The sequence below is a fragment of the Prunus dulcis genome, chromosome 1 (assembly GCF_902201215.1).
Source record: "Prunus dulcis chromosome 1, ALMONDv2, whole genome shotgun sequence".
NCBI classification, from domain to species: Eukaryota; Viridiplantae; Streptophyta; class Magnoliopsida; order Rosales; family Rosaceae; genus Prunus; species Prunus dulcis.
In genome coordinates, this window is record NC_047650.1 from 9,006,242 (window position 1) to 9,028,732 (window position 22,491).

Below are 22,491 nucleotides of genomic sequence, written 5' to 3' on the forward strand. Positions count from 1 at the left end.
TGACTCTCCGAATTTCTCTCAAATTAAAAATAAAATAAAAGAAAAGGAGTTTCCAGATTCCGTGAGTGAGATGCTCGAAGCTAAAAGTTGACAGGCACTAGTTGTTTAATTACCACATTGATTTCGTGAGTGAGATGCTCGCCAAGGAAACTTATAAATAGCAGTGAGTGAGATGCTTTTTGTTCGCAACAACACTCAGAGAAATTCAGACAAAAACTTCACTTCAAACTTGAATTCTCTTCTACTCTCTCTTTTCTTGTGTTCTTTCATTATCAGCAGCATCAAGCAATGGAAGAGTCTCTTGTGCCGTTCGGTTTTCGTTTCAGACCCTCCGATGAAGAGATTGTGGGTTCCTTTCTTTACCCGTTTTTGGTAGAGAGCAAGCCCTTCATGTCGCTATACAACAATTTCTTGCATGCCTGCAATCTCTTCGGCAACAACACAGAGCCTTCGGAGATCTGGAAAAAATACGGAGGGCCGCAACTCGTTGATACAGACTTGTACTTCATCTCCAAGCTCAAGAAGTTAACCCCCAAGCGGATGGATCGAAGGATTGGCAACGGGGGTACTTGGAGCGAAACTGAATCCTCCAAATTGGTTCATGAAAAGGTCTCTGGAAATCCCAACCCAAACCCCATTGGCCGAAAGAGAAAGTTTCGCTACGAGAATAAAGGTTCCGAGGATCACACAGGGTGGCTGCTAGATGAATATAGTCTTTTCGATGGTCCCAAGAATGACTACAATCAACGTAGTTACGATTTTGATTTTGTCATTTGTCGAATGAGGAAGAACGATAGGGTCGGGATCAAGGCAACAAATCTAAAGCGTGGATCACAAGATAAAGAAGAAAAGAAGATGACCACAAACAAAAAGATGAAAACAGATGATCAAATGGGATCAACAGAATCATCATCTCAACAAGGCTGCTCTTCTAGTCCAATTGGTGGTGATCTTGTGGGCTTTGATCCCATTGATCTGACAATCTTTGAGGAAAATACAATGGCCGACATGGAACAACTACTTGGTGAAGCTTGGAGCCCAAGTAATTTTGAGGATGCAGTCTCTTATGATGTTGATCCGATTGGTGAAACCCAAATTAACTTTGAGAATGAGGAAAATACGATGGCCGACATGGAACAACTACTTGGTGAAGCTTGGAGCCCAAGTAACTTTGAGAATGTGGTTTCTCATAATGTTGATCCGATTGGTGAAACCCAAAGTAGCCAATTGTCTAACTGGTCCCAAGCGATATTAAATCAGCTCCTGGTTGGTTTATAAAGAAATAATTCTACAACTACAAGTGATGGCTGTAGCTCTCTAATTTTAAACGTGTGCAGAGAACTGAGTATTGATGAATATATTTGTACCACGATTTTTATCGGCTTTAGTTTCTTTAATTGTGTACCTTTTTGAGTTATCAATGAACTGATTCTATTTGTCTAGTAAATTTAATCTTAATTTGTTAATTTGACCAAATATTGCTAGCTAGTTGTAACTTAAAATTGCTCTAATTAACTTGGAAACACCAGTATGCCAACAAAGAATTAGCAACACTTCCAGTCTCTTAATTCATTGAAGTGCGTAAAAAAGATCTTTTATTTCATTCAAACTGTAAGACTTGAACCAGAAGGCTATTACTATATATTACAAATTCCTCTCAATTATTCTACCAAAACATAAAATCATCAAACATATTAAATGGCTTCTGCATAGGGGATGGGTTGTCAAATCTATTACCTCTGCTCCACAAGGCCGGAGATAGCTTCTGCTGGGAGACTGATCATCATCTGCAACTATAGCTGTCGATTGTTCCCTTGCAGGTCGGCCCAAATCAACACTCATGTCATCAGAAGATTCACACAAAGCTATATCTTTAGTTACTTCTGTGTCAAATGAGGTAGTGCCATTTGAAGATGGCGTTCTCACTGGCGATGCCATAAAACCAAATTGCTCTGTACAATCCTCTCCTACTACTTCACTGCATCCATATGCTTCGTTAATTATCTTGCCAGTATCATCCTGCTGATCATCTGCTGAACTTTGAACTATAAGATCTGATCATGTTTCTTCTGTCATGTACCATCTTTCATAGCTTCATCACATTCTTTTCCATTATACCACTCATCTTCTCCTACTTCCTTACTGCATCCATGTACTTCATTCATTCATTCTAATGCCACTATCACTCTGCTGATCATCTGCTGAAGTATGAGTCCTGAAGTCCAATAATGTTTCTTCGGGTAGTGTACTGGAATTCATATCTTCATCACATTCCCTTTCATGACACCACTCATCTTCATTTTCCAAAAGGTCATCAGACGGTTTAGTACAGGAAGGAAGCTCATCCATAGAGCAGACTTTGACCTTCATCTGTTCCGGAAGTCGTGGACAACCAGCAGAATGTTTGGTGTACTGGGTTGAAAAGAATTTTACAGTGATGTTCAAGCTGATGATACATAGAAACAATATCACTTTCCATCAATAACAGCAAAAGCATATGTATACATTCATCCATTCACAACTCACAAGGAAGATAACAAGATGATACCTCTGCCAAGGAGGGAGAGTGAGCATGGTGTATGCAAGTTTGATCTTACTGACAAGCCCTCGTGGTGATTTAAAGCTTGCAGCAGCCTGCCTAACCGCCTTCGATACAGTTGGGTGCTGCCAGGCCCATTCAAACTGCAAAGTTCCAAAGGGAACATTAGAAAGAAGGTCCCAAATTTCCAATTAATATCAATCCTAAAATAATGATAAAAAACCTTCAATCCCAATTTGTCAAATCTGGTGCCTACTCAAGACGGGTCCCAATCAAGCTGGAAATATCCTTAAATGACACATAATTATCAGAATATAATTCCCAAGAAATTTGTCCCAATCAATCAAATTAAAGACACAAACAGATCATACAGAGCAATCCATAGACAAGTTAATTGTAAAGAGAACAAAAGAAAGAAATGAAGAGACCTGGAGAGCAGAAACGTTAGTTGGGAAACCATAGATGCACAACACCATCTCCCATGGACGCTTCCGCTTCGTTTTCCAAGCACCTTGCGCTATTTCACCATTGTGGTCTTATACGACGCCGTGGGTTCACTGTGAATCTCTATCAGAATCACCCAAATAAGCACAAACAAAGGCACAGAGTTTAAGTGGGCTCTCTTATTACTCCAAGCTCTTAAAGAAGTTCAGATCGAAAATGTTCAAATCAAGATTGATCTTATCATTCTCAACAGATTGGGAATTTGAAAAAAGAAAAAAAAGAATTAGGGGAAGATGGAAGGTACCCAATATAGGTGTGGCCTTTGTAGCGGGGGCTGCGAGAGCTCAACAGATAGCATGCGAAGAATCGTCCTTCTTCTGCTTCTTCCTCCTCCGCGATTAGGGTTTCTGGGATTTCTGCTTCTTGCATCTCTCTTTTCAGGCGTATCTTATTAAAATGCTGTTAATCCAATTCGACCGTTGGATATATTAACCCGTATTTCACTGTTTGAACTCTACGCCTCAGATTCCGTTTTCTACGGTCAGGATCTTGCAATGGTACTTAGGGAGTGACCAAGTTTTTGCCACGTGGCCGGTTGTTTTGTATGTTGAGGAAATTAATTGCAGCCATGAGCCATATATAACTTCAAAAATCATAATGGGCTATTGGGAAAACAAAGAATCTTATTCTTGGATTAAATTTTCAGAAACCAGCCATCAGGAATTGGGGCTTCCGAATGCTTATCTGCCATATTTGAGAATGATTCTTTCCTTAAAAAATGCTCTCAGAAATCTCTCCTTTCTATTTCCTCTCTGTTTGAGGGTCCTAATCCTAAATTTTCAGAGGCAACAAGGCATTAATGGGACAGTTCTAACCCTAAACTTTTTACTTTCTTTCTACTTCCTCTCTATAACATCAAAAATCATAATGGGTTATTGGGAAAACAAAGAATCTTACCCTTGGATTAAATTTTTATTAGATTTGAACAAATCTCCATTGAAGATGCACAGCATCACATGCTATTATGAGCAGAGATGATACTGAATGCGTTTGAACCTTTGAACCGTAACATAAGAGAAGGGGGGGTGTGTTGAGGATGTGGATGGAAAAAGTTACCAATGTTTAGTCGAGAATCATGGTAAAAGGCCTGTTGTATAAACTTTATATGTTGAATCCAAATTCCTAGGCTATGGTATGAATTATGTTGCCTCTATAATGATGAGGATAATGGGGGTGACAATGTACATACAGAGCAGTTTGGTAATCAGAGTTCAAAACTTGTTTACTGGAAATAGGGTATAATATATGTTTGGTTCGATTTTGTAACAAGAGCATGCAAATTCCATTCTGGTTTCCTTTTGTGTATGTACATTTTGTGAGACTGCAACAACAAGAATCGAAGATTACATATTTGTAGGAAAATGGAAAATAAATTTTCTTGAATTTCTAAAGAACTGAAATTGCTGAATAATTTTTGGAACATTATTTAATGTAGGGCTGGAAATCAATGAGAGGCCGCAGAAGCATCCGTCACTGGATTTTGAGAACCTGTCAATGTCTGATTCAGCTGCAAAGGGTAAAAAAACGTTGCTCTTATTTCTCTAGTATTGTCTTTTATGCATATGTGTGTGTACAAACACAGCCTTTTTGTTTTTTCTGTTTGATAGTAATAATTTTTTGTTGTGGTGAACAAAGAATTATGAGTTGTTCGATAATTTGATGTTATAATTAGACTATATTGCTAATGAGTTATGATTTGGTAAGTCACCAGCCTTTTGGAGGATAAGTATGCAGAATCTGATTAGCTGGTGATATCAAAGGTTTCATTTATTAGCAATCTACTTTGTTGCTTTTTTTCTTCTTTTTCCATTTATGGTTGTTTGCACTCACCTAGTGAAGGAATTTGTAGTTTTGCAGATTTCATAAGTAGATGGAAAGTTTTAGAAGCCCTGGAATATTCAGTGCTGATTTCTTATATTTATAATGCAGCAGAAGAATCGAAGACCAAGAAGGTTTTTGTACAGCATGTAGAGACAGTAAGCAGCTTTGACACCACTGTTGATGTTGTGAAATCATTTGTGGTGAATATGGCAGTCCCCTGTTGATTTTGTTCTATAACTCTTCTTGTTTTATAAGCTGTTTCACACGAGCATGTGTTGAGGAGTACCATGTAAGATGCTGTCTTTGATTCTCATGTTGCTACTACTAAGAACTTGGGGAAATTGTCTAATTGTTTCTTTTAGGACCTTAATTCTGATGGTGTGTGTGTGTGATCATAAAACAAGGAGTGAAGAACGCAACCTTACTTTTAAATAGGAGAATGTATGCTCTACGTCTCCTTCTCCTCCAGGTCTTACACACTTTATTACAACTTTGCTTCTATTTACAAGCCTAAGATGACATGAACTTGTACTTTCATCACCATTGTAACAGCGGAAACAAGATCAGATAATGTCTAAAGCCAGACAGACACAGGAGGTACGTGGCATAGTATAAGTTAGCTGTATTAATTAACCCACCAAGTAAAGTATTGTTATCTCTTGTTCATGTGCTTCCAATAGTATGATTTGTTATTTCATCTCGTAGAGAATAATGATGCATTAAACTTTTTCATGCTCTGCCTTCTTTTTGTTTTGCTTATCGTCCATTTGTTCTTAGTTCAATATTTTGCTTGTGATAATAATCATTGTCAGGCAGTGAGTTGCTAAGAATTTGTGTCAAATTGAGATTATGCAACTCCAAATTTTATACTAGTTCGCATGAAATTTTTTTATTGATTCATCTTCTAACAACCATGGAGTACTCTAAATTTTGTCTATTTCGAAACCATTATTTAGGATAAATTCAAATCTCCCTTACATGCATCTAGTTAGATATCTTTCTATTATGTCAGATTGCCCAACTTTCTGATTGATTGTTAAGAGGTTCAGAGTTTAGATTGATATTCTGAGGCAGTTGTTCTACTACTACCTTATACATTGAGAAAAAGAAATAAGAACCACATGCTACGCATTGATACCATTTAAGTGTAGGAAACAAGTTTTGATAGATCACTTGATGCCAGATTGGTGGACATTAGAGGTAATCTCAAAATAAGTTTCTCAGAGTGGGCAAATGTTTTCTTTTTTGGGTTGTTTTATTATTTAAAGCAGACTGCTATATGTTTGATGATAAGACAAAAATGGTCCTCTTTTGTTAAACTGAGTATTCTAGTATGTATTCGGCGAAAATTGTTCTGGGTACTATCTTATTTTGAGTTCTTTCTGTTAGGTTGTCGCAAAAAATGCACGTTTTGAACAAAGATGGAGGAGCAGAAAGGGAGACAAAGGAACATCACATGAGAAATTACATGAAATGTGTCATTTCTTTGATGTTATTCTTGTTGACGTCGAGGAAAGATCTAATGAGTTGCGACAGGAGGAGTTAGTTCTCAACATGAGCTCTTGCCCTTTCGTATTTCCTAGAGTCTAGTTGAAAATGATACTCCCTATGATTTTAATGCAGTGAGATATCTTTGGAGGGCCAGAGGATGTTGAATAGTTACTTACCTCTACTGAGAGAGTTCATTCCAAGTGCTACTTCGGAGATTGAATCAGATTTATCTGCTAACAGCACCAAACAAGGTTGTTTTTTCACATGTAATTGACTAGTCTTTGTTATGTCTGTATATAAAAATGGGGTTGGTGGCTTTTGCAACCCAGTTCATATATCATTGCTCTGGTCTATTATTTGGGGAAATTGACTTATAGTATCAATGTAGTATCCCTGGATCAGCATCTTTCTTTTGAACCTAAATGGAGCTCTTTGCATAGTTATTGTAATCAGGTTGAATTTAACAAATTACTCACCATGGTGATATGAAGCAAAAGCACGCCATGATCTGTTGGATTTGAAGTATGCTTACCTGAGCCTCCTACAATATCATGTGATAATTTGTCTGCATTGGCTCTTAGTTCTAATCCTATATATCACTCACGCATCAAGCACCTCGACATTGATTTCCATTTCGTGCGCGAAAGGGTGCAAAGGAATGATCTTACTGTCCAGTATATTCCTACTGAAGAACAAGTAGCTGATGTCTTTACTAAAGGACTACATAGTCCTGTTTTCTTGAGTCATTGTGCAAACATGAGGCTGGGCAACCTAGAGCTGGGTTTGAGGGGGAATGATAACAGTAATAGTTAGCTAAGAGTTTGTTAGTGTTGGCACGTGTGGCTCACATGTCACAGCTGTAATTAGTTAGTCTGTTAAGCGTTAGTTATAGGCTAAACATCTTATATAAAACACAATCTCTCTGTAATTGTTCATACGATTGAAAATCAAAGAAAGCAAATTCTCTCTTATTTCTTGAGTTCTTCAATATTCATCTTCTTCCTTCAGCCTCAATTCTTCTTCCTTATACTGTTAACAGTTGGTGGGTTCTGTTTACACCATAATGAACCGAGCAGTCCCAGCCACAAAGCGACTAGCACCAAGGCAACCACGCCTTCTCCCATGCCGAAGGAAGACACACTTCCAAGGTTGAGCAGACCCAGCCACAAAGCGACTAGCACCAAGGCAACCATGCCTTCTCCCATGCCGAAGGAAGACACACTTCCGAGGTGCCAGACACCTGCCGAAGCTCCCAGCTGCCAAACCTAATCTCCAGGACACGTGTCGCCACCACAACGGCTTGCACAAAGTCCCACATTGGGACTTTGTGCAAAGCTCCCACTTTCACCTCCCTATAAATAGGGAACAGTACCCAGGTAAAAACAAGAACTATTCTCCCACTTTTTACTGTTACTCTGCCAGAATTACTACACGTAACTGACTTAGGCATCGGAGAGCCTTCGGCCGGCACCACACCGGTGTCCGAAGCTTAACGGCTGCTTATCCTCTTTTTACCTTCTGCAGGTCTCTCACCAACCCATTTCACCAAGGGCCTCAGCCTTCTTCCCTGCTGAAGACCTAGCACCTCTAATCACTAAGTTGGACTCAATAGTGGCCAGGCCATTTTGAGCATCAACAGTTTGGCGCCGTCTGTGGGAATTCGACACTTGAATCCCTTCTTTCTCTATCAGCCCAGCTGGCTCCTTCACCCCTCAGGCCCCGTCGCCTCTTCTTCACCCCCCATTCTGCTATGCCGACCGAGGATAGCCGCGATACCCAGCACCAGACCCCCCGCGAGGGTACTTCCCGAAGGAAATCTCCGGGAGACGCCTCTCTCCAGGCAGAACTGGAGCGCCTCCGTGATAGTATGACTAAGATGTCGGAGAAGTACGAGCATCTTCATACCCGGAATGCTGAGCTGGAGCATGACTTTCGTGTTCTAAAGCGGAACCAGGAGAGGAATCGTGCCCAGGATGCCCAACAGGACCTGACCCAGAACGTTGGGCATACTCAGCTGAACCAGCCAGCACATTCCAGCCACAGCTCCCCGGCCAACTCTAGGCTCCGCAAGGGAAAAGACCACCTTCATCCAGAACAACCCCCGTCACGACCCCTTTGCGTTCCCCCACCGAAGGACCGGCCTCATGAGCCAGTCAAGATCTACCAAGATTGCCGGGATCGCATCTCGGACCGTCAGCCAAGGCCGATCCCTATCCCTGTCAACCTCGAGGACCCAAGGGTGGCACACCTGGGCCCATCGCCAGCCCCCGTCCGCGTACCCAATGGAGAAGGCGTCGGGGACTCGGATAGTTGGGAATTCTATAATTCAGAAGATTGGGAACATTCCCCAGCCCCTGTCTACCCCACCCCCGGGCCTTTGGCGCTTGAAACTCTTCCTCATGCCGACCCGGCTATGAGGCTTCTCTTCGAGAAGGTCCGGCGCCTGGAAAGCGAGCAACATCGCAGCCATCAACCCCTTTGGGCGAAACCACGGCCAGGGCCTTTTACCGAGCGTATCCTCCACTACCACCAGGAGAAAGATATCCAGCCACTCCGCATCGCTTTCTACACTGGCACGGAGGATCCTCTCACCCCCATCCACTCCTTCCAGTCCGCCCTTGGGTGCAAAGGCCTCACTGATGAAGGCATGTGCCTCCTCTTCCCTTCCACCCTCAGCGGCGCGGCCCTGAATTGGTTCTACAGGCTCCATCCCCGCACCATCAACTCCTTTGATAGTCTCAAGCAGACGTTCCTGGACCATTTTATGATCCAGACTGATCGCCTATATTCTGCCGACGACCTTTATATGCTTCGGCAAGCTGAGGACGAACCCCTTCGGGAGTATGCAGCTCGGTTCAGCCATGAATACTCCCGCTGCCCAGACACTGACGATCGCGCTGCCTTCGGCGCTTTCAAGAGAGGCCTCCGCGAGTCCAACTTCCGCTACCTGGTTCATAGCAATAGTTGGAACACATACACAGAGCTGATGAAGCAGGCGGCCATCCACGCTAAGGCTGAATATTTCAATTCAAAGCGTGGCCCAGCCAACCTGGCGCGCAACACTTTTGCCGATCCTCCACCTGCTTCAGCACCCACCCCAGCCCCACCTCAGCATTCTACCCCTGCCCCGGTTGCCCAGGACAACCAACAACATAAGCGGAAGGATAGCTACCAGCATTCCTTCGGCAATAACAAGCGTGGCAGACATGGCAACCACCACCACTCTGGCGGAGGCAACCCTACTAAGACCGGTGACCGGGCCCCTCTCCCCTTCACACCCAGGCCCAGGTTCGAGGTTTTCACGACCCTCAACACCACTTATGAGAACGTCCTGGTGCGTGAGGCCCCCATCATCCCCAAGCCACCCCCCCGGAGACCATCCAACAAGCCTATGCCAAACACAGGGGTCTTCTGCCGCTTTCACCAATTCAGCGGCCACGACACCGAGTCTTGTGTTGCGTTGCGCAACATAATTGAAGGGCTCATCCGGGAAGGAAAGCTAGACAACTATGTCCACAACATACCAGCCCCGCCTAACCCCCACCAAAGACAAATCAACATGATCTCCACGATCAGCGGAGGCCCTACCCTGGCTGGCACCTCCAACAACTCCATCAAACACTATGTCCGCTCCACCTATGCGCACCAGGTCTTCAGCACCGAGCATGGACGCTTGCCGAAGACACACAGATCTGGCTGGGCCCCATTACTTTCAGCGAGGAGGAGGAGCGTGGTGTTATCCTCCCCCATGACGACCCACTCATTATCCGGGCTGACATTTCTAACTTTGACGTTGGGCGTATCCTGGTGGACACTGGCAGCTCCGTCAGTGTGATGTTTGCCGAGGCCTTCAATGAACTCCAGGTCCCGCCTCACCTACTCGACCGAAGCATCACCCCCCTAGTGAGCTTCTCGGGCGATGTGGTCCAGCCCATTGGCAGCATCCATCTCCCTATATCAATCGGGGTCGCTCCCCAGCGGACGACGATCACTACCCCCTTCCTTATCGTGGATTGCCCCACGGCCTACAACGTCATCCTTGGCCGCCCGGCCTTGGCCCAAATGAAGGCTTTTATTTCAACACATATGCTGCTGTTGAAGTTTCCCACTCCTAATGGCCCGGGCACGGTGCGTGGCGACCAACTCGGGGCCCGAAGCTGCTACGCTTCGGCAGTCAAATCCACCAATCGCCAGCATAGGAGTGAAGCCCTTGCGGTAACCCAGGCTCCCGCCCCTCCCCAAGCCGGCACATAACCACCTGAGGACCCCAGGGAGGAGTCCATCACACCACAGGCCGAACCTATGGAGGACCTGGAACTGGTTACCCTTCATGACGACATCCCGGATCGGCACCTCCATTTCGCCAGAACTTCGCTCTGAACTGGTCGCCTTCCTCCGCCTCAACTCCGAAGTCTTTGCATGGTCCTACAATGACATGCCTGGCATCTCACCAGACGTCATATCCCATAGGCTTAGCGTCAATCCTGCTGTCCGACCAGTTCGACAGAAGCGCCGAGCTTATGACCCCGAGCGCTATGAGGCCATGAAGGCGGAGGTGGATCGATTGAGTAGTATCAGATTCATCAGGGAGGTTGACTATCCCACATGGCTGGCCAATGTCGTGATGGTTCGTAAACCAAGGAAGGGCTGGCGCATGTGCGTCGATTACACCAACCTCAACCGGGCCTGCCCGAAGGACAGCTTCCCCCTTCCCCGCATTGACCAGCTAGTCGATGCCACAGCGGGCCACGCCCTCCTCAGCTTCATGGATGCTTATTCCGGTTACAACCAGATCTTCATGCATCCCGAAGACCAGGCCCACACCTCTTTCATCACGGACCGAGGCCTCTACTGCTATAAGGTGATGCCCTTTGGCCTCAAGAACGCCGGGGCTACGTACCAGCGACTGGTGAACCACCTTTTCGCCCCATTGATTGGCAATACCATGGAGGTTTATGTCGACGACATGCTAGTCAAGAGTCGCACAGCTGACCAGCACATCCCCAACCTCTCTGCCATGTTCACCATCCTGAAGCAGTACAAGATGAGGCTGAACCCCACCAAATGTGCATTTGGGGTGGCTTCAGGCAAATTTCTTGGCTTCATGATCAGCCAAAGGGGTATTGAGGCCAACCCAGAAAAGATCCAGGCCATCTTAGATATGACAATACCTAAGACGGTCAAGGATATCAAAAGCCTTACAGGGCGTGTTGCTGCCCTGACTAGATTTATCTCCAAGGCCACTGACCGCTGCGCCCCATTCTTCAAGGCCCTTAAGGGCACTAAGCGAAACATCACTTGGACTGCCGAGTGTGAAACAGCTTTTAGCGAGCTCAAGGAGTATATGGGCCGAGCTCCTTTGTTGTCAACCCCTGAGCACGGAGACATCCTCGTGGTTTATCTCTCCGTCTCAGCTTCGGCTGTTAGCTCGGTGCTCATTCGATCGAAGGACAACGCGGAGCACCCGGTGCATTATGTCAGCAAGGCATTGCAAGATGCAGAAGGTCGATACCCAGATATCGAAAAATTGGCGTTCGCCCTAGTTGTCTCGGCTAGACGCCTCCGACCATATTTCCAAGCTCACACCATCCATGTCTTAACCAACCAACCACTAAGACAAGTGCTGCAGAAGCCAGAAACCTCTGGGAGACTGGTTAAATGGGCTATTGAACTTGGCGAGTTTGATATTCATTACAAACCCCGCCCGGCTATGAGGGGGCAGGCCGTGGCCGACTTCTTATCTGAATTCACGGAGCCCCAAGCTTCTGCAGCTACCCAGCTCATAACCGAACCCAATCCCTCTCCGAGCCAAGACCAAACCCCCAAAAACACTCTCGACCTAACCCAGCCCCTGTGGACCTTATTTGTGGATGGCTCTTCTAATGCCCAGGGGTGTGGGGCCGGCCTCGTTCTCGTCTCCCCAGACAAGGTTGCCCTCGAGAACGCCCTCCGCTTCAATTTCCAAGCCTCCAACAATGAGGCCGAATATGAAGCACTCTTAGCTGGTCTTCGCCTAGCCAAAGAGATGGATGCCAGGCAAATTCAGATCTTCAGCGATTCACAACTCGTGGTCCACCAGGTTAACCAAGACTTCCCGGCTAAGGATGCCTCTATGACGGCTTACCTCCAGCACGCTCGGCACTTGCTGGCAACCTTCCACGCCCACTCTATCAAGTAAGTGCCGCGCTCAGAGAATAGCCATGCCGATGCACTAGCCAGGTTGGCCTCAGCCTTGGAGCAAGGAATGGGTCGCCACATCCACATCGAGTTTTTGGCCCAGTCCAGCACACAAGCCCCACTCATCTGCACTATTGATCACAGCCCCACATGGATGGACCCCATCCTCCAGTTCTTGCAGAACCAAACACTACCGGCTGACCCAGCCGAGGCGCGACGCGTTCGCCCTCGCTCTGCCCGTTACCTGGTCATTAACGGCTCCTTATATAAGCGGGGCTTCAGCCTCCCTTACCTTCGATGCCTGACTACAGAAGAAGGTCACTATGTCCTCCGAGAAATCCATGAAGGCATCTGCGGCAATCACTCGGGCGCACGCTCGCTAGCCCATAAGGCAATCCGCCAAGGATACTTCTGGCCTTCACTCCACACGGACGCCCAGGCCTTCACACAGAAATGCGACAAGTGCCGGCGATTTGCCAACATCCCACAACTCCCGGCTGAACCGTTGACTGCCATGGTCAGCCCTTGGCCATTTGCCCAATGGGGACTGGATCTCATTGGACCTATGCCAGAGGGCAAGGGCCAAGTCAAATATGCAGTTGTGGCCGTAGACTACTTCACCAAGTGGGCTGAGGCCGAGGCCCTGGCCACTATCATTGCGGCTCGCATCGAATCTTTTGTGTGGCAAAGCATTGTATGTCGCTTCGGCATCCCCAACTCCATCGTCACCGACAATGGCCGGCAATTTGACAATGCCAAATTCAAACAATTTTGTTCCAACCTCAAGATTAGTCTATGCTTCGCCTCCCCAGCCCATCCTCAGTCCAATGGCCAGGTCGAAGCCGTGAACAAAATTATCAAGAAGACTCTCAAGACTAAACTTGACAAAGCCAAGGGCTGCTGGCCAGAGCTACTCCTGGAAGTACTCTGGTCCTACCGCACCACCTTCCGCACATCCACGGGTGAGACGCCATTCTCCCTATCTTTTGGAACCGAGGCCGTGGCTCCGGTAGAGATTGGCCAGCCCACATACCGAACGTCCACTTACGACGCCACGACCAATGACGAGCAGTTGGCACTCAACCTCGACTTCATTGACGAGCTCCGGGACCAATCGAGCATGCGCAATGTCGCGTACAAACAACGCATCGCCAAATACTACGACTCCCGAGTCAAGCCCCGTGCCTTCAAACTGGGGGACTGGGTCATGCGCAAGGTCTCCTTGGCTACCAAAAATCCCAACGAAGGTACCCTCGACCCTACATGGGAAGGTCCTTACGAGATTATCAAAATCTGCCGACCCGGCACTTATCAGCTTCGCGACTCAACAGGCAAGACGCTGCCTCACCCATGGAACGCTGACCACCTCAAGTACTACTACAAGTAAACATATCTAGACCCTAAGGCAATACTTTGGTCTTGATTATTTACTTTAAGGTAGACGTAAGGTACCTAGAACCTAGACCACTTGTACCTTATGCCTTTCGGCATCTATTTCAATAAAATGCCCGACTCTGGCTCATTTTCATACTCACATTGTTATTTTTACCAACACATTTGTTATTTTCATGCATATCAAGCTAAGTCTCATCATAAATAAAAAAAACAGCCTTGCTCCAGGCAAGGACAGGTTCATACATAACCAAAATAAACCACCTTGCTCCATGCAAGGCAAAATGTTTCAACAAATTAACTAAAGTACAAAATAACTATCATACATCACGAAGGCAACGCCTTCAGGACTCGGTCGACGGTGCATCCTCAGTGGCCGGCTCCGCCTCAGGTGTCGGGGTGCTAGCATCAGCAGGCGGGGTCTGGGCAGGAGGCTCGCCACTGGTGTCAAAGTTAATATCCTGCGAGGGGTTGAACCTCACCAGCCTGTCTTCCCAGCGAAGCTGCTCATCAACCAGCCGATCCATGATATAACTCTTCAGCTCCTCTGAGGATCGGTAGGACTCGATCGCCTCAACTCGGGCCGCAGCCACCTCCTCGGCCTTCGCCCTCTTCAGCTCCTCCACCTCCTTGGTCAGAGCCGCCACCTCCTTGGCCAGGGCCGCCTTTTGCGCCAGCAAGGCGTTCTTCTCTCGGATGGCCTCCTCTGCCTCCGCCACTTTGCTCTTGGCCTGCTGATCTCGCCTCTTCAACCTCTGGATCTCCTTGTCAGCCTTGGCCATGCTGACGTACATCTCGCCAAAGGCCTGCCAAAACAAAATCATGTTAGTCAGTTGATACAAAAATAATCAAACACAAATACATTCGGAAAGGGCCTAAACACTTACATAGGCAGAGGTGAGGATCGTCTTTTGGGCCCGGTCCACGAAGGATGAAGCTGGAGTCTTTGCCAGGGCCTCAGGGTCGCTCTTCACGCCTTCCAGGAAGACGTTCACCAGGGGCACCTCCTGGCGGTGCATAGCCAAGTTGACTTCCTTCTTCTGCTGGCGAAGCCTGCCAAAGTCAACTTTCTCGACCCCCTCGGCGAATACATCCCCCATGCCGAAGGGTAGCTTCGGCGGGGCCTGCAGATCAAAGGGCGGAAGTCTCGGCCCCGAGCCCATCACATGCTGGTGCGCCTCCTCTATTGCTTTCCTCTTGCCCAGCACATCCGCAACCCGACCCTCATCATCATCCCTGGGTCGTTTTCCAGCACTCTTTTCAGCTTTCTTGGCCTGCGACTCCCTCAGCCGCTTCTGCATCTCGGCCTCATCAATGTCCACGGCCACCTTCGTGCTTCCCCTTATGATGCCAGCCACTGCCAAAACAAACAAAGCAATTATATTAGTCACAAAGGTTCAGCACAATACCAAAAAAAAAAAAAAAAAAATTTTGGAGCTGGACCCTTGCCGAACGGCAAGGGCCATAAACAAACTTGTGGAGTCTTAAAATCCCAAAATGGCTCGGCCATTCAAAAAAAAAAAAATAAATAAATAAATAAATAAAAAATTTTGGAGCTGGACCCTTGCCGAACGGCAAGGGCCATAAACAAACTTGTGGAGTCTCAAATTCCCAAAATGGCCCGGCCATTTTTCCAAAAAAAAAAAAAAAAAAAAAAAAAAGGGCTAGACCCTTGCCGAACGGCAAGGGCCATAAAGAAATTTTGGGGAGTCATCAAAATTCCAAATGGCCTAGCTCCCTCGACGGCCTAGCCCCCGAGCTCAAAACAAAAATAGCTAGACCCTTGCCGAACGGCAAGGGCCATGAACAAATCATGGAAGAATTCGTTCCTCTCCAAAATTTCAACGGACCCGGCTCCTTTGAAAGCCTGGCTCCCCTACGGACCCCAGCTCCTATCTTGTCTGCAACATGCCCAGATACCTAGGTACCCAGCTACCATGTGCTGATGCAACTCCTAGCTTGCCAACTTGGGGGACTAGGGAGTGCCCTGCGGCTCCCAATGAAGCTGGAATGCTCGGTTACAACTACAAAACTCACAAGTTCCCAACCCAGAAGTTACTTCTCGACCGCGAACTTGGGGGACTACTGTTTACACCATAATGAACCGAGCAGTCCCAGCCACAAAGCGACTAGCACCAAGGCAACCACGCCTTCTCCCATGCCGAAGGAAGACACACTTCCAAGGTCGAGCAGACCCAGCATCAAAGCGACTAGCACCAAGGCAACCACGCCTTCTCCCATGCCGAAGGAAGACACACTTCCGAGGTGCCGGACACCTGCCGAAGCTCCCAAATGCCAAACCTAATATCCATGACACGTGTCGCCACTACAACGGCTTGCACAAAGTCCCACATTGGAACTTTGTGCAAAGCTCCCACTTTCACTTCCCTATAAATAGGGAACAGTACCCAGGTAAAACAGAGAGACCATTCCCCTACTTTCACTGTTACTCTGCCAGAATTACTACCTGTAACTGACTTAGGCATCGGAGAGCCTTCGGCCGGCACCACACCGGTGTCCGAAGCTTACGGTTGCTTCTCCTCTTTTTACCTTCTGCAGGTCTTACCAATCCATTTCACCCAAGGGCTTCAGCCTTCTTCCCTGCTGAAGACCTAGTACCTCTAATCACTAAGTTGGACTCAAATAGTGGCCGAGCCATTTTGGGCATCAACAGGTTCGATTAGGAAAGCTTATTTAATGAGGTTGGCTATGATGATGTTGGTTGAGTTAGGAAACAAATGGCTCAGATTCACGAATTGGAGAAGTTGCCCCTAAGGCATCCTTAGCTTTTCGAATCAATTGTTGGGAAGCCCCCAAATCAATAACATTGATCCAGCTCATAAGATTTCTGGGAATAGTACTGTAAGAAAGAAGATAGTATTCTTCATGTGAAGTACTGTTTGAAAAGTAAAACATAAGCAACAGCATGATATGTCCTAAAATCCTATGTGCAATATCAAATACAAAATGTTTCTCTACAGGTCTTTAATAGATGAATGCATCCTTCTACGTATAAAATACTATTATAATGAAATAGCATAGCTCCACCAACCTACTGCTATTTCATTATATAAAATACTATTAGATTTTTTAACCTCCCCAAATGGCTCCCAGGCTTTCCTCAAAATCCCCTTGACTGCACCTCAGTTAGGGAGTTTGTCAGCAATAAGGACACCAATGAGAGGGATTCCGTTGCGCAGCTCGCCCAGCCCAAGATTGTCTTCAAGCTGTATAACGAGTCGTGTTGCGTCATCTTCCATAGTGGTTATTTGCGTAGGCCCCTTCTCTGATCTGATGTGATGATTTGAAAGGCAAAAGGGAAGGAAGATGGAAAAAGATTCCGCCCTTGACTACTAAAGAAAAGGAAAGAGCTTTGGATTTTCAATCTGAAAAGAACGCAGAACAAAGAAAACAGTCTTGCTATGATTTGATAGCACCACAGCAACAGCAAGTTCACAGATTCATTAACGGAGTAAGCAGGACAAAGGAAACGAGAGCTACCACGTTACTATGTCAAGTGTCCATTATTGAAATTTAATCCAAGCTTCTAGGCCGAATTAGTCCGTTCAAAGATGCTTAGTCCAATGACAATTTTGTGTCTAAATCCTTCGGCAGGGTCTAAATTCTAAATACATGAAGCACAATTACCACTTGCGCTGCATTCATTTCAAGCTCCCATTTGCAATTGAGGCTTGCTATCATCACATATGCACCATCTCCTTTATCATAAAATTTAGGCTTATTTGTTGAAATACTCCATGTGGTTTCCAAATTGTCTCAGTTTGCCCCCTAACGTTTCAAATGACTCAATCTCTCCCCTGAACTTTCATTATGTGACCAAAGTTGCCTCCATTCCGTTAGTTTTTGGAAGAAAAAATAATCGTTAATTCCGCTGATGTGGCATGAGTAATTTTAAAATAAATATTTTTTCCTCAAAGAAATTATTTTAAATGTTTAAAAATAAATCAACTTTTTTCAACAACAACAAAAAAAAAACTTAAAAACCAGCAACCACCTTCCCCCTCCCCATTCCATTTCTTCAGAAGAGAAGAAAATAAAAAATTGAAAAGGGAAGACAACCCAACTGCTGCAAAGGGAGCAGAAGACAATATCTTTTTTAGATCCATCCTTGCTCATCTCTCTCTCCCACCCTCCATAACCACAACCGCCACTCCACATTCCAGCCTACCAACGAAGTTGCTCCACCAACCTACTGCCCCACAAACCCAATTGAAAAGGCCAAAATCTTTTTCAGATCCACTTTCTTCATATCGATGTTCATTTTTATATTTGTTAGATTGGTGGAATGGATCTCGCAGGGGAGCTGTGGCTGGGTTGATGTTTTGATGGAGGGTGGGGCAATTGGATATCGCAGGGTAGGGGTAAGTGTTGGTGGTTGTGGGCGGCTGCTAATGCGGTTGGGGCGTACAATGGGGTGCTAGTGCAATGGAGCCGAAGAAGATGATGCAGAACTTTGGGGCTGTGTTTTTTTTTTTTTTTTTTTTTTGGGGTTATTTTATTATTTTACGTGTTTTATTTTGAATAATTTCAAACATTTTTAATATTTAATAGTTAAAATTACCAAAATACTCATGCCACGTCAGCAGATGTAACGATTTTTATCTGAAAACTAATGAAATGGGGCAACCTTGATCATGGAAGGGAAGTTTAGGGGAGAGATTGAGTCATTTAAAACTTCAGGGGGCAAACTGAGACAATTTGGAAATTACATGTCTTATTTCAACAAAGAAGCCTAAAATTTACGCATATAGAGTCCCAGTAGTGGGTGTGAGTGCGGGACTGCTTATCGTAAAAGCATTTCTAAACGAGCCCTAAATAATATATGCATTTTGCGTGTTTGCGTGTTGTAGGCGGATAAGGTTACCCACGCAATTTTCGTGCAAATAGGGAGGGTTTTGCTGAAAAGGGAGGCAGATGGGAACTCCATATAATCCAGCCAATACTTCCGAGGTCTCACAACAGATCACTCATAACATTCTCTTTGACATCAGTGCAAAGGCTCCCATTGAATAGGATCCTAATTTTCAACTCAATCAGTCGAAACTCATTGCCGGATGGTCATTTGATTTCATTGTTACATACAGAAAGAAACCTTAACTTTAGCCATAAGGCTCATTACAAGAAGAAGGTGGTTGAGCTTTATCCTCCTGAGAATGCCCACAAATAAAAGGTGGTTTCTAAAAATACTGTCAGTTATATTTGAAATTCTGGCCCTTCTTCCAGTCAAAATTACATCTTCCTAATCAAACTTACACCATTAAGATACATGTCAATAACTGCTGCTTGCACTAGGCTCTTCATTCTGGTTTCTTCAAGTTCAAACAGTGATCTGCTGCTTGTCCAAACAACTCTCTGACCTCTTGCAATTCTCTCTCTGCCACCATCAAAACCACATTGACACAGTGATTCAAATATCTATCTAACCCTGGTTTTACATCCTCATATATACCTTTTCAGAAATTCGACACTCCGTCGACATGATTGATTACTTAGGGTATAGAATCGTCGAGTTTCGATTTTTTTTTTTTTTGGTTACAAGGTAGGCCGAAGCCAAGGCACAGCCCTACTTTGGGGTCTTCCTAGTTCATCATCCAGCAGCAAGCTTTCGATTTTAGGTTCTAAGACCTAGGACCTAAAACCTAAAACCGAAGCGATTAACCAATCCGAGACTATAAACCTAAAGTTCAAGTTCTAAATGACAATTTTGTTGACCCTAAAAACAATCAACTATATCAATAATATCATTAAAACTGAAGAAAATTGAAAACTGTGAGAAATGTGACCAAGTAAAAAGACTCATCACCTGCAGCTTCCAGTTGCTTCTCAAGTTGTTGGCCCACAGCATCATTTTCAGCCTCAAGTTGTGCAATCCTCTTCAGCTGAGCTTCCTCTCCCCCCTCAGACAACGGCAGTGCCGCCACCAATGCATCAAACTACACAAAGTAAAGTGTATGTACACCACGAAATTATTCAAACTAAAATTAATTCGTAAAAAAGAAATTAGCTGCCACGTCATCGAGTGATTGAAGACCTGCTTAGCTGCCTTCACTAGCTCAGCACTCATCAGCTTGGGTTGCTTCGCGAAATCCGCGTCACTGTCCGCTGTCGGGGTCGGGGTCGGGGTTGGGTTCGGATTTGGAGCCGCAGCCGGAGCCGGCCCAGATCCGGATTCTGGGTAATTCGGAGAGATTCGGACCGGCGGCGCATCCCTCTGCAGCGTTCCGATGGTAGTGAACGCGATTGTCGCGATTGTATTCACTTTCTCTTGTAATTGGCTGATTGCATCCATCTCGCTCAAATTCGTCCCCAAAACGCAGATTAACAGCAACACTTTGAAGAAGAAGACGACCAGCTAAAACGACGTCGTTGGGCTTTAGTTTCACTCCACATTTCCATCCTCTCACCCGCAAACACGTGGCAGCTCAAGAAGTTTCCTGAACCAAACTGACGGTAATGCCCATCTCTCATCAACGACATCAACGACAAACCAAAAAAGGAAACCGACGAGCAGACGAGACAGTGTGAGAGTCTGAGACTGAGAGAAAGCGAGAGAGATGACGATGGGGACGACGACGACGCAGGCGTACGGTGAGTCGTGGTACTGGGACAACCGCTACGCCAACGAATCAGGGCCGTTCGATTGGTACCAGAAGTACCAATCTTTGGCGCCGCTCATCAATCTCTACGTCCCCCGCCACTCCAACCAGCACCATCGCATCCTCGTCGTCGGTTGCGGCAACTCAGGTAAGCTCTGCCTTTTCCCTGCACCCCCACTTACCTGATCAGATCTCCCGTTGTTTGATCGCTCAAGAGAAATTCATTTGCAAAACGCAGCGTTCAGCGAAGGGATGGCTGATGATGGATACGATGATGTGGTTAGTATTGACATTTCCTCTGTGGTCATCCAAGCTATGCAGGACAAGTACTCTGACCGTCCACACCTCAAATGTAAGTCCTTTAATTTTTTTTTTTCTACTTATTTATTTATTTTTGCTCAATGTGCTCTGATTTTTTTTTTTAATATAATAATTTATTAGATTTGCAAATGGATGTTCGAGATATGAGTGCTTTCCAAACTGATTCCTTTGATGCTGTTGTTGACAAAGGTGCTTCATTTTTAAGATCTCGATTGCACACATAATTGAAACTTTGTTTTTGTGAAATAAATGCTGATTTTGCTTCATGTTATGATTTTTTTTTTTTTCAGGAACTCTAGACTCTCTGTTGGTGAGTGTTACTAATTTATGTAGTGTGTTCTTGCTTCTTCTTTTTTCTTTTGGCTTATGCGATTTGTTGTGCCTAGTGTGGAAGTAATTCGCGACAAAATGCTGCTGAAATGCTTGACGAAGTTTGGAGGTACATTAAAATTATTAGCTATTAAATGTATTTACCCTAAGCTTTTGATTTTGTTTATTTTCTTGATTTGTTCACCATATATTGAAGCAGTTAATAACAAACTATAGGGTCCTCAAGGATAAAGGAGTCTACATTCTGGTAATGTTGCTTATTCTTGTTCTATGCCTATGATTTCAATACACCTTCCCCCGCCCCTTTTTGTTTTTTTTTTCTTTTCGGTTTTTGGTTTTGCATTTCACATTTGGCGTGTGGCCATAACTAGTCTCAAACATGCTGCTGCAGATCACGTATGGAGCTCCATTGTATCGTTTGCATTTGTTGAGAGAGTCATGCTCGTGGACGATAAAACTTCATGTGATAGGTTGATCAAGTCATACTTACTTTTCTTTTTATTATGTTTGGCATTGAATTTTTTTTTTTATGTGGCATTGGTCTGTATATTATATATAGCTGTTGATTTTCTGTCTGTCACCATGTATGCAGAGAAACTTGCCTGCGAAGATAAATCAGAACCTCCAATATGGGAGCTGACAAATCCTGTTCCATTGAATGACGATGGAAGCTCAGCGGAGGAGTTGCTCGGAAACAATCCTGATGTGCATTATATTTACGTTTGTGCGAAGGTTGGTGGAAACAAATTTCCTATCTTAGCATTTTAGAATATGCTTTTCAGTTGCTTATTACTAAACATAAAACACATGGCTTTCCAGACCAGCTTTTGGGAATCTATGCATTAGTTTCTTATACACCCAAGCTTGTGAGAAGTTTAGTTCTTTAAGATAGGTGTGAGGCGTATATGTTTACTACAATTTGATTACATTTTATTTCCTTTCTGTTGGTCAGGATAATTCTTTAAAGCCAGGCCTTAAGCGTGAAACATCAGTTGATTGAGGAAGATGAGAATCTTCAACCTCTTGCAGATTCTTTTTCCCTTTACCTGCATTGTTCGAAAGTTGAAACTGATAATTATAGCTTCTTTAAGTATGTTGTCTGTATAATGTTGAACCATAAGCTGAGCATCTAATTGGCATGGGATCTGCAATTCATTTGTTGACATATTGATGGTTGGAATCTTTCTTACTCGAGATGACTTATCGGTTCGCAAAAGTGAGAAAAACTAACTTAACAGGACAGGCATCCATGGCTGCCCTATTCTGTAACTCCTGCAACTTGCGGTCGGTGGCTGGTGG

At 45.0% G+C, this 22,491-nt stretch overlaps 4 protein-coding genes and 1 pseudogene across 4 annotated transcripts; 3 read left to right on the forward strand and 2 right to left on the reverse strand.

The window, feature by feature from the left end:
- The first annotated feature begins 288 nt into the window (after positions 1 to 288).
- LOC117637074 (NAC domain-containing protein 71-like) lies at positions 289 to 1,278 on the forward strand. Its single transcript, XM_034371879.1, has one exon. The coding sequence runs from the start codon at positions 289 to 291 to the stop codon at positions 1,276 to 1,278; it is 990 nt and encodes a 329-aa protein (XP_034227770.1).
- Positions 1,279 to 1,578: 300 nt separating this feature from the next.
- Positions 1,579 to 3,563, reverse strand: LOC117614340 (annotated as a pseudogene).
- A 519-nt stretch (positions 3,564 to 4,082) lies between these two features.
- Positions 4,083 to 6,820, forward strand: LOC117621755 (RNA-directed DNA methylation 4-like). The gene is made up of 7 exons (XM_034352311.1): positions 4,083 to 4,121; positions 4,479 to 4,559; positions 4,973 to 5,064; positions 5,417 to 5,461; positions 6,254 to 6,405; positions 6,488 to 6,606; positions 6,809 to 6,820. The coding sequence occupies exons 2-7, from the start codon at positions 4,538 to 4,540 to the stop codon at positions 6,811 to 6,813; spliced, it is 435 nt and encodes a 144-aa protein (XP_034208202.1). The 5' UTR covers positions 4,083 to 4,121; positions 4,479 to 4,537; the 3' UTR covers positions 6,814 to 6,820.
- A 12,076-nt stretch (positions 6,821 to 18,896) lies between these two features.
- Positions 18,897 to 20,280, reverse strand: LOC117614004 (mediator of RNA polymerase II transcription subunit 21-like). The gene is made up of 3 exons (XM_034342670.1): positions 19,977 to 20,280; positions 19,749 to 19,878; positions 18,897 to 19,319 (listed from the first exon to the last, which is right to left on the reverse strand). Exons 1-3 carry the CDS (start codon positions 20,232 to 20,234, stop codon positions 19,243 to 19,245), a joined length of 465 nt encoding a protein of 154 aa, XP_034198561.1. The 5' UTR covers positions 20,235 to 20,280; the 3' UTR covers positions 18,897 to 19,242.
- A 47-nt stretch (positions 20,281 to 20,327) lies between these two features.
- On the forward strand, positions 20,328 to 22,386 carry LOC117614003 (EEF1A lysine methyltransferase 4). The gene is made up of 9 exons (XM_034342669.1): positions 20,328 to 20,689; positions 20,780 to 20,893; positions 20,983 to 21,051; positions 21,153 to 21,172; positions 21,249 to 21,301; positions 21,409 to 21,439; positions 21,584 to 21,662; positions 21,785 to 21,924; positions 22,145 to 22,386. Exons 1-9 carry the CDS (start codon positions 20,500 to 20,502, stop codon positions 22,190 to 22,192), a joined length of 744 nt encoding a protein of 247 aa, XP_034198560.1. The 5' UTR covers positions 20,328 to 20,499; the 3' UTR covers positions 22,193 to 22,386.
- The last annotated feature ends 105 nt before the right edge of the window (positions 22,387 to 22,491 follow it).

Coding starts and splice junctions, on each gene's coding strand:
- LOC117637074 (XM_034371879.1), top strand. CDS start 289: ATGGAAGAGTCTCTTGTGCCGTTCGGTTTTCGTTTCAGACCCTCCGAT.
- LOC117621755 (XM_034352311.1), top strand. CDS start 4,538: ATGTCTGATTCAGCTGCAAAGG. Junction 4,560..4,972: donor GTCTGATTCAGCTGCAAAGG/GTAAAAAAACGT, acceptor TTTATAATGCAG/CAGAAGAATCGAAGACCAAG. Junction 5,462..6,253: donor AAGCCAGACAGACACAGGAG/GTACGTGGCATA, acceptor TCTTTCTGTTAG/GTTGTCGCAAAAAATGCACG.
- LOC117614004 (XM_034342670.1), bottom strand. CDS start 20,234: ATGGATGCAATCAGCCAATTACAAGAGAAAGTGAATACAATCGCGACA. Junction 19,879..19,976: donor TAGTGAAGGCAGCTAAGCAG/GTCTTCAATCAC, acceptor TACTTTGTGTAG/TTTGATGCATTGGTGGCGGC. Junction 19,320..19,748: donor GAAGCAACTGGAAGCTGCAG/GTGATGAGTCTT, acceptor TGATGGTGGCAG/AGAGAGAATTGCAAGAGGTC.
- LOC117614003 (XM_034342669.1), top strand. CDS start 20,500: ATGACGATGGGGACGACGACGACGCAGGCGTACGGTGAGTCGTGGTAC. Junction 21,440..21,583: donor ATAAAGGAGTCTACATTCTG/GTAATGTTGCTT, acceptor ATGCTGCTGCAG/ATCACGTATGGAGCTCCATT. Junction 21,663..21,784: donor GATAAAACTTCATGTGATAG/GTTGATCAAGTC, acceptor CCATGTATGCAG/AGAAACTTGCCTGCGAAGAT.